At 38.5% G+C, this 15,378-nt stretch overlaps 1 protein-coding gene across 1 annotated transcript; it reads left to right on the forward strand.

Annotated features, from left to right (window-relative positions):
* The first annotated feature begins 3,210 nt into the window (after nucleotides 1-3,210).
* On the forward strand, nucleotides 3,211-9,679 carry LOC113164199. The gene is made up of 5 exons (XM_026363371.2): nucleotides 3,211-3,342; nucleotides 7,674-7,994; nucleotides 8,164-8,190; nucleotides 8,300-8,410; nucleotides 8,586-9,679. Exons 1-5 carry the CDS (start codon nucleotides 3,270-3,272, stop codon nucleotides 8,675-8,677), a joined length of 624 nt encoding a protein of 207 aa, XP_026219156.1. The 5' UTR covers nucleotides 3,211-3,269; the 3' UTR covers nucleotides 8,678-9,679.
* The last annotated feature ends 5,699 nt before the right edge of the window (nucleotides 9,680-15,378 follow it).

Raw genomic sequence — 15,378 nt, forward strand, 5'->3', positions numbered from 1 at the left:
AAAAATGTTAAATTTCAAATTTGTTCTGTTAAATAATTAGATAATAAATAATGTTTTCCAATTATTAGTGAAAATGTTTCAAATAGACCTTTTATACGTCATCACAGATCAAGAGCACATGAGCCATACACATAAACATTAGGGGACACACCCAAAAAGTCAACAGCTCAGAATCAAAATAAATGAATGTGTCCAGAAATAAACTAGACAGAATTAATTTAACTTACAGTTCGGAAAGTAAAAAAACACAATTAACATTTTAAAACCAAGAAAGGGTAAAAATTAATGACTTCTAAACTGCGTAATGTGAAGTTGTGTGAAGGTTGTTTGATGATATATAAGATTTTCACTAATCTCGTACAAGAGCGAGCAGAGATGTAAACTTCCCTTTTTCTTCCCTTTTTTGTGCAATTGTTGCAAATGCTGCAAATGTGAGAAATAGGTACATTTCCTGTAACAGCATAAACTCTAATAGCGGTACACACACACGCATGCACACAAAGACCACCACAATCAAAAACAGGAAATGCAATTGACCACATGTCATTTACTCAGAGAAAGAGCACAACTCCAGTATTAGAGCAGTTTTATAGTTGCAAATAACTGATTATCAAGTGTTTCCACCATGAGATCTAACTGTCTGACCATCATTCTTGTGTCCGTCTTGGCGACACTTGTCCTCACTCTGGATGCTGATAGTAAGTTATTATATTTATTCTTTGTACAACGCTCACTCTCACTCTGGGTAGGGTGTGGTTACTGTCCTTTGCTAGGTAATGTATTTATGAATATGAATATGTTAAAGGTTATGAATAGGTAAAATATTTGAATATAATTCTACATACATCAAGGACAGATGCTTAGTAGAGTATATTTTAGTTGACAAACTCAAAAACTCAACAGTGAACCATCAAAACCAAGAAAAATATTAATCAGTTGAGGTAATAAAAAACTGAAGTTGTGTTTTATTTTTTTTTTAAGTTTCTATATTTTCACTTTCCTGCAGCAGGTGAAGTTTCTACATAGTTTTTGAAAACTTTAGCTTTAAAAGACTTTAGAAACAACTGAACAGGTGATCTCTACAACAGTGTAAAACCAAAAAGCTCCTGTTTTATTATGTAAACTTCAGAAAACCACAAAGTTTTATTAGTTTTTATGTCACCAGTAGCAGTTACATTAAAATAGTATTTTAAAAAAAGTGATACTCTAACTGGTATAAAGTGGTGCAGATCTGGTGGTCTAATGGACCCTATGCATGTTATTCTCTAAAAAGGCTGAATTTATTTTCTCATTTGTAATCTTCATGTGTTTTTTATATTATTTTTCTCTTCGCAATACAGTTTTCAAAGCCTTTGTTGGACAAGAACTCAGGATTAACTGCCGAGTTGTTTTCTGCAAACAATCTCCTGGTATAAACTTGAGAAGACTGCTGTTCCTGTGAACATCAGCAGCGGCAGCCACATTAAAACAGACTGAATAAGATCAGAACATTTAGAAGGGATTTCATTATTGATTTTCAAAAACATTCTCAGTAGTGACCCAGGACTGTATCGTTGTCAGAGTGGAGGCAGTATGAGTCACACCAGCAACGTCTCACGGTGAGTTCTTCATTCACCTAACACATCTGAAATGGAAAAGTTCTGACCCAAGAAAGCCATGTTTGAATCAAACTAATTCCATTTCAAACAATTGCTGAATAACAATTTTTATTTAAAACTATTAAATATTTCTGTCTCTTTTCTTGATGACTGAACTGTTAAAACTAATTGTTACAGTCATTCAAAGATTAATTTACAAACTTTCATCCTTTATTAAATAATCAGACTGAAGCTGTCACCTTTGCAGCAAATAAACAATTTAAATGTGTTTCAGGTGATTCCACCACAGTGACATGGACGACTCTGGCTCTTACTGCACCTTCATATAGTGGTATTGCTGTATGGATCATATTATATGGCTCATTAATTAGCTTAATACACTATAGATTCATGCTGTGCTAACTATTTTCGTCTATGTTGCAGTGAACACAGCTCCAGACACTTTTTGGTCATTTGTGTACCGTGTTGTGGGAATCATGGTCTTTGTCTTAATGGTAATAGCGGTATATGTTACACCCAAGCCCACGTGTAAAGGTGAGACCTTTTGATTGTTGCATACAGTAGTTGATCTTCAGCATTGGTCGGCTCTGCAGTCTGCAGACCTCCTGCTCAGAAGATAATGTCTCAGCTGACATAAAGCTGAGAATAGCAATGGTTATTATCTGATGTCTAACCTAGGAGTCCCATGTGCAAGACAATCCCGGACCAAAACAGACATAGATCCAGAGAGCAGGGTTGGTGGTTCGAACCCAGACTCTGCCCCTTCATGGTGAAGTGTTCTTGGTCAAGTTGTCCCAGTGCTTCAGATAGTAGCTAAACTGTAATGTGTGCAACCTGCATTCCTCAGCAACGATGAAAAGTAGTTAAGGCTATAGATTAATATCAAAACATTTAATATTGCTAATTACAAAACTGTCATCTTACTGTCTGTGAGTTCAAAGTCTGATTTGCTAGTTTGTTTTTCTGTGACATAAAGCTCCACTGTTCAAATACTATTAAAAACTCTTTATTAATCACACTGTTGCACTGGTTGACATGTTTCTTCATTATCTGTAGTTTACTTTAAATAAAATTTTAATCATTCAAACACACAGCTTCGTTTACTAGAACACAACAAATGAGTAGAGTGATACACTACTGAAAATAGTCCCCAATAAATTCACTCTGTAGACCTGTTATGTAGACCTAATATTTGAGTATTCTTTTTAATCACACTGACCTCATCCTCTTAGATAAGAGTTGGGGTAGGACTACAAAGCCCACAGTCCTCTGTTCTTGTGGTGTCATCGGTACATAGGGTACATTTCCGCCTCAGCTTTTTTTAGTATATGCTTCTTCCTCCACACTGGTGCAAAAACCACACAAAAGACCCGTGCTAAGGAAAACTGCATAAAGCTGTGTTTGGCAAACATCGGTAAATAGAGCCCAGTGTGTTATTCAGTGTCTTCTTACAACACTTTTTAACCTACTTTGACACACACAGTATTATTGATGTGTATTTTAAGTGTATTTCCCTTCACAGCACAAACTAACAGGATACTCCCACCATAGCCCACCATAATAACGTAACAGGAAGTACAAATAACCACATGTCATTTACTGTGATAAAGAGCACAACTACAATGTGCATCACTGTTATAGACGTGTATAACGTTTTCAAGTGTTTCCACCATGAGATCTAACCGTCTGACCATCGTTCATTTGTCCGTCTTGGTGACACTCGTCCTCACTCCGGATGCTGATGGTAAGTTATTGTTTATTCTTTGTACCTCTATCAGTCTGAGCAGGGTTTGGTTACTGTCCTTGTTTTTTTGTAGCACACAAAATCAGATAAGAGATGTTTACTGATTTTAAAGATTATAAATAGTGATAAAATTTAAAACATACTTATTATAAGTCACATATGAATTTGAAAAAAGTGAACAGTAGACCATAGATTTTACTAACAGTGCAGCATTAAAAAGAAAGAGTATGTGTTGATGGTTGATGGAACAGTGGTAAACACTAACCTACTGTGTAGTACAACAACCGAGTAATGATTTCTTCTTTAAGAGTCACAATTAATACCAGTGGTGCAGCTATTTTGTCTTCTCCTAATCTTGGGATCTTTACTTCCACATTCTGATGAATTTTCAGTTTCAGTTTAATTAAACTAAACTCAGTTGTTTTAAAAAGCAACACAAGTCACAACAAACGTCATCTCAGGACACTTTACAGAGGTTAATGTTTAGGACCTCCAATAGAAAACCCAACAACCTACTTAAGCAAGCACCCGGAGACAGTGGAGAGGAAAAACTCCCCTAAACGTAAGAAAGTTTCAATAGAACCAGGTTCAGGGTGGGCGGCAATCTGCCTCGACCAGCCAGGGTGAGTGGAAAGAGGAGAGAGAAAAGAACAACATGCAACAAAAGAACAACATGTTTAATGGTCACAGCTGCAGCATGAAAAACCCCCTAACAACGTTTACTCGTATCCAATCCAATTTCTATGTTTAGTCACTTTCCTGCTGCAGATGAAGGTTTGACATAGGATGAACAATGTTAAAATATTAGGAAGTGATATTGTACCTGTTCGAAATGACTTGAGCTGTTGGTCCATTCATAGTTTGTCCTAAAAACTCCTTTAAAACCCTCTATTTCATCCAACATGCTGCATTCAGAGTTCTGACTGGAATTAGATGATATTTCTCGTACATTAGCTTCTCTCCATTGGCTCCCTGTAAAATCCAGAAAAAAAGTTTAAAACATTCTCCTCACATATAAATCTCTTAATAATCAGGCTCCATCTTATCTTAAAGACCTCATAGTTCCATATTGTCCCAGCAGAACTCTCTATTCTCAGGCTGCAGGTTTACTTGTGGTTCCTAGAGTTTCTAAATGTAGAATGGGAGGCAGAGCCTTCAGCTATCAAGCCCCTCTCCTGTGGAACCAGCTCCCAGTTCAGGTTCAGGAGGCAGACACCCTCTCCATATTTAAGACTAGACTTAAAACTTTCCTTTTTTATAAAGCTTATAGTTAGAGATGGATCAGATGACTCTGAACCATCTCTTAGTTATGCTGCTATAGGTTAGTCTGCTGGGGGTCTTCTACTGATAAACTGAGCTCCTCTCCTTTATCCATTCAAATGCTACTACTGTCATTAACTTTGGGTCGTCTCTCTCCTGTAGTTGTGTTTCCTCCTCTCTGTCTCTTTCTCTCTGTACTTTTCTGTAGGTATCCTCGGCCCTGGAGCTGTACATCTCCAGAGTGCATGCCCAATGTTTTTGCTCTTTGTTGTCGTTTGTTGTTGCCTGCTGTTCTTTTCTCTCTCCTCTTTCTACTCACCCTAACCGGTCGAGCTTTTTGTGCTGTCATGTGTACGTAGGGTATATTTTTCTCCACAGCATATTCAATATATGCCTCTTCTTCCACACTGGTGCAGAAACCAAACTAAAAACAGAGACTTGCGCTGAGGAAAACTGCATAAAAACTGTGTTTGGCAAACACTGGTAAATAGAGCCCAGGGTGTTATTCAGTATCTTCCTACAACACTCTTTCCCCTACTTTGACACACACAGTATTAATGATGTGTATGTTCAGTGTATTTCACTTCACAGCATAAATTAACACCATAATAACATAACAGGAAGTACAGACACCCACGTGTCATTTACTGTGATGAAGAGCACAACTACATTATTAGAGCCGTTTTATAGACGTGTATAATGTTTTCAAGTGTTTCCACCATGAGATCTAACCGTCTAACCATCGTTCACGTGTCCGTCTTAGTGACCGTCATCCTCACTCTAAATGCTGCTAGTAAGTTATCGGTTATTCTTTGTACATCTTTCAGTCTGAGCAGGGTGTGGTTACTCTCCTTGTTTTTTTGTAGCACACAAAATATAAATCAGATAATAGACGTTTACTGATATTAAAGATTATAAATAGTGATAACATTTAAAATATACCTATTATAAAAGTCATATTATAAAAGTCATATATGAATTTAAAGCAAGTGAACAGTAGACTGTAGAATTTACTAACAGTGCAGCATTAAAAAGAAAGAGTATGTGTTGATGGTTGACGGAACAATGGTAAACACTAACCTACTGTGTAGTAGAACAACACAGCTATTTTGTCTTCTCCTAATCGTGTGATAGATAGATAGATAGATAGATAGATAGATAGATAGATAGATAGATAGATAGATAGACACTTTATTTATTCTCAAGGGGAAATGTTGGTGTTGCAGCAGCCATTACACACAAAACATTTGAAGTAACATACACAACAATACACAAAACACAGTACAAGAATAACACACAGTATAGACAGTAATAACAACAAAACACACTGTAGAACTTGAATGTGAAGTGACTTAGTTACACATTGTTAAACCATCAGCGTGGACACTGACTCTCTGTCAGGGAGTCATTGTACAGGCTGATGGCTGTTGGCACAGATGACTTCCTAAACCGTTCCTTGTCACAGTGGAGCTGGAGAAGTCTCCATGATGCTCAGCAGTTTGTGCAGCATCCTCCTCTCCACCACCTGCTCTAAAGGTTCCAGAGGAGCCCCCAGCACAGAGCCAGCTTTCCTGATCAGCTTATTCAGTTTCTTAGTGTCGCTGGCTCTGATGCTGCTGCCCCAGCAGACGACAGCAAAGAATATTGCACTGGCTACAACAGACTGGTAAAAGATCTGCGGCATCTTGTCGCACACATTAAAGGACCCGATCTTCCTCTGGAAGTAGAGTCTACTCTGTCCCTTCCTGTATACAGCCTCTGTGTTGAACTTCCAGTCCAGTCTGTTGTCCAGGTGAACTCCCAGGTATTTGTACCTCTCCACCACCTCCACCTTCTCACCCAGAATGGACACAGTGTCAAAGCCAGTTTTCTTCCTCCTGAAGTCCACAACCATCTCCTTGGTCTTGCTTACATTCAAGGTCAGATGGTTGTCCCCACACCACTTTACAAAGCTGTCCACCAGACCTGTGTACTCTGTCTCCTCCCCACGGCTGATACATCCAACCACTGCAGAGTCATCTGAGAACTTCTGCAGATGGCAGGACTCAGTGTTGTACTGAAAGTCTGAGGTGTACAGGGTGAAGAGGAAAGGTGAGAGGACAGTCCCCTGAGGTGCTCCTGTGCTGCTGACCACCCGCTCAGACTCACATCCCTGCAGTCGTACAAACTGTGGTCTGTCTGTCAGGTAGTCAGTGATCCAGGAGGCTGTGGAGGAGTCTACCTGCATCTTCAGGAGCTTCTCTCTCAGCAGGACGGGCTGAATGGTGTTAAAGGCACTGGAGAAATCAAAGAATGTGATCCTCACAGTGCTGTTTGGCTTGTCCAGGTGTGAGAGAGCTCGCTGAAGCAGGTAGACAATAGCATCATCTACTCCAACCCGGGGACGATAGGCGAACTGCAGTGGGTCTAGTGATGTCTCAACCTAAGGTCTCAAATGGGTCAGAACCAGTCTCTCCAGGACCCTCATGATATGTGAGGTGAGGGTGACTGGTCTGTAGTCATTTAGAGATCTTTACCTCCACATTCTGAGGAATTTTCAGTTTCAATTTAATTAAACTCAGTTCAGTTGTTTTAAAAAGCAGCACAAGTCACAACAAAAGTCATCTCAAGGCACTTGAGGTTAAGGTTCAGGACCTTATATAGAAAACCCAACAGAATCCAGTTGACCTGCCCAATGTTTTTGCTGTTTGTTGTTGTTTTTGTTGCCTGCTGTTCTTTTCTCTCTCCTATTTCCACTCCCCCTAACCGATTGAGGCAAATGGCAACCCACCCTAAATTTGGTTCTGCTGGAGGTTTCTTCCTCTAAAGGGAGTTTTTCATATCCATTGTCGCCTAGTGCTGCTCAAGATGGGTTGTTGGGTTTTTTTATATAATTCTGTGTACAGTTTTATTTTGTCTTAAACCTTAAACACTGTGCCTTGAGATGACATCTCATTGTGATTTGGTGCTATACAAAAAGAAAATTGAATTGAATTGAATTGATGAAGCCTGTGTTTAAAATCTCACATACACTAATAAAAATTTGTCATTATCTAAAAAAGTTGAACTTATTTTCTCATTTTCTTCTTTAGCTGAAGATTTAAATTGTGAAACAGAAATCAAAGTTCGTCGCAACACAGTTTACGAAGCCGTCGTTGGACAAGAACTCAGGATTAACTGCACAGTTGTTTTCTGCAACAATTCACAAACAGTCTCCTGGTATAAATTTGAGAAGACTCCTGTTCCTGTCAACATCAGCAGTGGGAGCCACATTAAAACAGACTGGATAACGTTAAAACATTTTGAAGGGATTTCATCATTGATTTTCAAAAACATTTCCAGTAGTGACACAGGACTGTATCTTTGTCAGAGTGGAGGCAGTGTGAGTCACACCATCAACGTCTCTGTTCATGGTGAGTGTCATTCATGTCCTGAAGGACTGTTTCTATACTGGACTGTGATAACTGGGAAATATAATTATTACAGTCACTGACTCATTCATTTACAACTATTCACTATTTATAAGCACACTGAAGCTGTAAGCTTTTTTTGCATTAAATGAACAATTTGAATGTGTTTCAGATCATGTTGAGCCAGCTCTGAAACCAGGTCAGAACTTAATCCACTCTTTTGCGGTGGGATTGTTGTCTCACATACATTTCTCTTTCTCAGGTTTCATAAAATCATGCTGACTTAAATGTCCTTTACTCTCCTGTAGAGAACGTGGCTCAGGACTCGTTGTGGCATTATGTGTACAGTGCTGCTGGAGTCATTGTGTTTGTGATCATAGTGACATCGATATCTATTGCACTAATGAAAGCATGTGAAGGTGAGATTTAGGATCGTTACATAAGTAGTCAAGTGATTCATCAGCATCTTCAGACCTCCTGCTGTAAAGATAAGGGGTCACCTGACAAACAAAAAAGGGAAAACGGATATGAAATTGTAAAAATTATAATGAAACTGATGAAACAGAAACTGATCTCACTTTATTTTTATCCTAGGTGTCCACTGTGCAGGAGGATCCAGAACCACAACAGATCCGAACCCTGAAGCTTGTGACCACGAAGCAGCCATTTATGAGAATGACATGTGATGACTGATTCTGTGCTTTGAAATCTGTCATATTAAAACTCATGATATTGAGGCTGTGATTACTATTAAAGACTATAAACTAAATAATGATGCATTAAATTTTTATGATTTACAGAACGAGAAAGATCAAAAGCAGCACAGCTTTGAAAATGAATTTTTTTCTAGAAGCTTCTAAACTATTTGTCTTGGTTTGGGTGTTTTGTTTAACACACACACCGTTAACATTGAAATTGATATGAAATTATATTAAGGCTATTCTCAAAGACTGTAAACTAAATATGATGTGTTGCATTTCTATGATTTGCAGGATGAAAGAAGGTCAAAAGCAGCCTAAAGCTTAGAAAATGATTCCCCCCCCCCCCCCAGTAGTTTTCTAAACTATGTTTTTATTTTAACACACTCACTGTTTATATTGAAATTCTGACTGTGTGCTGTTGCAGTAGTGGTTTAATGAAATTCTAACCAGTTTTTGTGTTTCATCACTGCTCACACTTCTCCTGTATATCAGTTACTGTAAATGCCCTTTTTTGAGCATTGTTGTTTATGTTGACCACAGCACCCCTACAGTATTAGATGTTCAGACAAGTGGATAACTTTCCACTGTTTGGAAGTACGAGTCACGTCATCAACGTCTCTGTTCACGGTCAGTTCTTCATTCACCTTACACATCTGAAATGGAAAGTTCTGACCTAAGAAACCTGAATTGAATTAAACAAATTCCATTTCAAACACCTGTTGAATAACAATTTTATTTTTAAATAATTTTTTTATACTAGACTGTAAAAACTAGTCTTTACCGTCATTCAAAGATTAATTTCATCATGCCCTCTGGACCTTTCGGATTCGTCCTGATGCAAAACTTCTGGCCGCAGACCTCGTCGCTTGGATCCACCGTATGGCCCTATGGGATGTGTGTGGTGACTGGAGCTGGTTACACGCTACCATTAAGTTGGTCCTGGCCTCGGCGGACGTCGGAAGCCGTTTCTAGGAGGTCTCGACTCAATGCTCGATCGTCCAGGAATGGAACAAGCCCACCTGCAATAACTAACTGGACTCCACATTAACTTAAAAGACATTAACTTTTATACTGGACTGCCTGCTGCCTACACAGAGTGTAATCACCCATGAGGATGGGTTCCCTGTTGAGTCTGGTTCCTCTCAAGGTTTCTTCCTGATGGCTTCTCAAGGATTTTTTCCTTGCCAACATCGTCCTTGGCTTGCTCATCAGGGACAATCTGATTCTTACACATTCACTGTTCATGTACTGTTCTTTGGTTGTGTAAAGCTGCTTTGTGACAATGTCAATTGTAAAAAGTGCTGTACAAATAAATTGAAATTGTTTCATACAGTAGTTGATCTTCAGCTCTGCAGTCTGCAGACCTCCTGCTCAGAAGATAGCCGAGGATAGTAACAGTTATTATCTGATGTCTAACCCTAGGAGTCCCATGTGCAAGAAAATGCCGGGCCAAAACAGACATGGATCCATTAGCAGGGTTGGTGGCTCTAACCCAGACTCTTCCCCTTTATGGTGAAGTGCTCTTGGTCAAATCACTGAGCCCCAAGTTGCCCCAGTGCTTCAGATAGCAGCTAAACTGTAATGTGTGTGTCCTGCAACCCATCAACAACGATGAATAAAGTACTTTGGGTTATAGATTAATATCAAACCATTTAACATTGCTAATTACAAAAATGTCATCTTACTGTCTGTAAGTTCAAAGTCTGATTGGCTGCAGTTTGTTTTTCGGTGACACAAAGCTCCACTGTTCAAATACTATTAAAAGCTCTTTATTAGTCACACTGTTGCACTGGTTGACATGTTTCTTCATTATCTGTAGTTTTAAATAAAATTTAAAATCACTCAAACAGACAGCGTTCTTGACTAGAACACAACAAATGAGTAGAGTGATGAACTGCTGAAAATAGTCTGTCGTCACAGTTAAGGGAAGGGGACAGGGCCGGTAGGAACTGAAAACTAGATTTACTCACCGAAAAACACACAAAACAGGGAACTAAGGGGGGTGTCAACAGACACTACAAAGGGAGGCTGAAAACACGAAGACAAAGTGACATCATAAAACTACCAAAATGGCAGGGAACAAAGTAACAACCAAGAAACCAAAGTACAGTGGCCGGAAAACAACTCACTGAAAACAAGTAACCAATGTCCAAAGTCCAGAGGATCCAGGGGGAAGCAAACTGGGCTGAGGAGGACAAACAGGAGCAGGTTGAGAGCAAGCAGGGTAATGACGACGAACTGACACTGGGAAGAGGACTGAGGAGAGGTTTTGTAAGCTGAGGGGGACTCAGGTGGAGCCAATATGCAGGTGATTACTGGGAACAGAGGGAGAGAAGTTGCTGGTGGGCGGAGTCCAGAGAGAGAGGGGAAAATCCAAGGCTGGCCGGGTGCCAGGCCGAAACCGTGACATAGCCCCCAACAAATTCACTCTGTACACCTTTTTTGTAATATTTCAATTATTTTTAATCACACCGACCTCATCCTCTTAGATACAAGTGGGGGTAAGACTACAAAGCCCACAGTCCTCTGTTCTTGTGGTGTCGTGTACATAGGGTACATTTCTGCCATAACTTTTTTTAGTATATGCTTCTTTTGCCACACTGGTGCAAAAACCAAACTAAAACAAAGACCCGTGCTAAGGAAAACTGCATAAAGCTGTTTGGCAAACACTTAAAATAGAGCCCAGTGTGTTATTCAGTGTCTTCTTACAACACTCTTTCCCCTACTTTGACACACACAGTATTATTGATGTGTATTTTAAGTGTATTTCCCTTCACAGCACAAACTAACAGGATACCCCCACCATATACCACCATAATAACGTAACAGGAAGTACAAATGACCACATGTCATTTACTGCGATGAAGAGCACAACTACATTATTAGAGCTGCTTCATAGACGTGTATAATGTTTTCAAGTGTTTCCACCATGAGATCTAACCGTCTGACCATCGTTCATGTGTCCGTCTTGGTGACCGTCATCCTCACTCTGAATGCTGATGGTAAGTTATCGTTTATTCTTTGTACATCTCTCAGTCTGAGCAGGGTGTGGTTACTGTCCTTGTTTTTTGGAGCACACAACCAATAAATCAGATAAGAGATGTTTACTGATTTTAAAGATTATAAACAGTGATAACATTTAAAATATACTTATTATAAGTCATATATGAATTTAAAGCAAGTGAACAGTAGGCCGTAGATTATACTAACAGTGCAGCATTAAAAAGAAAGAGTATGTGTTGTTGGTTGCTGGAACAGTGGTAAACACTAACCTACTGTGTAGTACAACAACAGAGTAATGATTTAAACTGTAAGTGTCAGCATTAATACCAGTGGTGCAGCTATTTTGTCTTCTCCCAATCTTGTTATCTCTACTTCCCCATTCTGATTAATTTTCAGTTTCAGTTTAATTAAACTCAGTTCAGTTATTTTAAAAAGCAACACAAGTCACAACAAAAGTCATCTCAAGGCACTTTACAGAGTTTAAGGTTTAGAAAACCCAACAACCTACTTGAGCAGCACCAGGCGACAGTGGAGAGGAAAAACTCCCCTAAACGGAAGAAAGTTTCAATAGAACCAGGTTCAGGGTGGGCGGCCATCTGCTTCGACCAGTCAGAGTGAGAGGAAAGAGGACAGAGAAAAGAACAACATGCAACAAAAGCAACAGAGCCTTTGGCTATCAAGCTCCTCAACCAGCTCCCACCCATTCACCCCAACCGAGGCTGATAGCCGCCCACCCTGAGCCTGGTTCTGTTGGAGGTGTCTTCCTCTAAAGGACGTTTTTCTTCTCCACTGTGGCCTAGTGCTGCTCAAGATGGGTTGTTGGGTTTTTTATATAATACTATAGTTATATTTTGCAAAGTCTTAAACTTTAAACACTGCAATGTCCATTGAGAAAAATTCTGATGTGATTTGGTGCCATCTACACAAAATATAATTGAATTGAAATGATGAAGCCTGTGTTTAAAATCTCACATACACTAATGAAAATTTGTCATTATCTAAAAAGTCTGAATTTATTTTCTCAATTGTAATCTGCATGTGTTTGACGTTATTTTTCTCGTTTAGGTTAAGATTTAAATTGTGAAACAGAAATCAAAGTTCGTCGCAACAGAGTTTACGAAGCCGTCGTTGGACAAGAACTCAGGATTAACTGCACAGTTGTTTTCTGTAACGATTCACAAACAGTCTCCTGGTATAAACTTAAAAGAACTGCTGTTGCTGTGAACATCAGCAGTCGGAGCCACATTAAAACAGACTGGATAACGTTAAAACATTTTAGAGGGATTTCATCACTGATTTTCAAAAACATTCTCAGTAGTGACACAGGACAGTATCTTTGTCAGAGTGGAGGCAGTGTGAGTCACACTATCAACGTCTATGTTTATGGTGAGTGTCATTCATGTCCTGAAGGACTGTTTCTATACTGGACTGTGATAACTGGGAAATATAATTATTACAGTCACTGACTCATTCATTTACAACTTTTCACTATTTATTAGCACACTGAATCTGTCAGCTTTTTTGTATTAAATGAACAATTTGAATGCGTTTCAGATCATGTTGAGTCCACCACAATGACATGGACTCTGGCACCAGGTCAGATTTTAATCCACTCTTTTGCGGTGGGATTGTTGTCTCACATACATTTCTCACTTTTATAAGACAGGTTGCATAAAATCATGCTGACTTAAATGTTCTTTACTCTCCTGTAGAGAACGTGACTCAGGATTCTTTGTGGCATTATGTGTACAGTGCTGCTGGAGTCATTGTGTTTGTGATCGTAGTGACATCGATATCTATTGCACTAATGAAAGCATGTGAAGGTGAGATTTAGGATCGTTACATAAGTGGTCAAGTGATTCTTCAGCATCTACAGACCTCCTGCTGTAAAGATAAGGGGTCACCTGACAAACAAAAAAGGGAAAACAGATATGAAATTGTAAAAATTATAATGAAACTGATGAAACAGAAACTGATCTCACTTTATTTTTATCCTAGGTGTCCACTGTGCAGGAGGATCCAGAACCACAACAGATCCGAACCCTGAAGCTTCTGACCACGAAGCAGCCATTTATGAGAATGACATGTGATGACTGAGTCTGTGCTTTGAAAACTGTCACATAAAAACTCTGATATTAAGGCTGTGATTAATATCAAAGACTGTAAACTTACTCTGATGTATTACATTTTTATGATTTGCTGTATAAGAAGCGATGGAAAGCAGCACAGAGCGTAGAAAATGGCATTTTTTTCCAGAAAACTACTTGTCTTGGTTTGGATGTTTTGTACAACACACCCACTGTTAAAGTTGAAATTCTGACTTGGTGCTGTTGTGGTTTAATAAAATTCTAACCAGTTTCACTGATATTTTCTCGTGTTTTATGACTGAAAAAACACCATTGAAGCAGAAATGTTTAATCAGAAATCCTCAAACTTTAAAATCTCCCTACATTGTAAACCTGGTATTTGTCTTTTTTGAGAATTCACCGCATGAACTCTAAGGTGGGTTAAACACACACAGCAGAGACCACTGTAATCAAAAAACAGGAAGCACAGATAACCACGTCATTTACTGTGATAGAGTACACATACATCTTAGATGTTTATAAATAACTGGTTCTTTAGGTGTTTGCACCATGAGATCTAACTGTCTGACCATCGTTCATGTGTTCGTCTTGGCGACACTCGTCCTAACTCTGGATGTTGATAGTAAGTTATTGTTTATTCTTTGTACATTTCTCAGTCTGATCAGGGTTTGTTAACTGTTAGATACGTTTTACATTTGTTTTGTTAAATAGTTAGTAAATAAATGTTAAAAATAAATAAAATAATAAATAAATTGTTTTCCAATTATTGGTGAAAATGTTTCAAATAGACCTCAACATCAACATTTTAAAACCAAGGAAGTTTTAACATGAATGATTTCTAAACTGACTAAATGTGAAGTTGTGTGAAGGTTGTTTGATGATATTTCAGACTTTCACTAATCTCGTACAAGTGAGAGCAGAGATGTAAAGTTCATTTTTTCTTCCCTTTTTTGTGCAATGATGTGAAACAGGGGTAAAACAGACATACAAAGACCATCACAATCAAAACCAGGAAATGCAATTGACCATGTCATTTACTCTGAGAAAGAGCAGGACTCCATTATGAGAGCAGTTTTTTAGGTGCAAATAGCTGATTATCAAGTGTTTCCACCATGAGATCTAACTGTCTGACCATCATTCTTGTGTTCGTCTTGGCGACACTTGTCCTCACTCTGGATGCTGATAGTAAGTTATTATATTTATTCTCTGTAAATGCTCACTCTCAATCTGAGCAGGGCGTGGTTACTATCTTTTGCTAGCTAATGTGTTTATGAATATTAATATGTTAAAGGTTACAAATAGGGAAAATATTTTGAACACAAATCATAAATACATTAATGACAGATGTATAGTGGAGTATGTTCTTGTTGAAACACCCAAAAACCCAACTGTGAACCATTAAAACCAAACTGAAATTAATCAGTTTAAGTAATAAAAAAGTGAAACAACTGAATCATGAAAACCTAGAATAATTTAACACAAATGGCTGTTAAGTTGTTCAAGTAAATTAGGTGTTGATGCTATAATGCAGATTTTAGTGTATTTGTTGGTTGTCCAATATGTAAAATGTAAATATATATTGAGAGATAAATGTTA

Source organism: Anabas testudineus, chromosome 2, assembly GCF_900324465.2.
Source record: "Anabas testudineus chromosome 2, fAnaTes1.2, whole genome shotgun sequence".
Taxonomy (NCBI): Eukaryota; Metazoa; Chordata; class Actinopteri; order Anabantiformes; family Anabantidae; genus Anabas; species Anabas testudineus.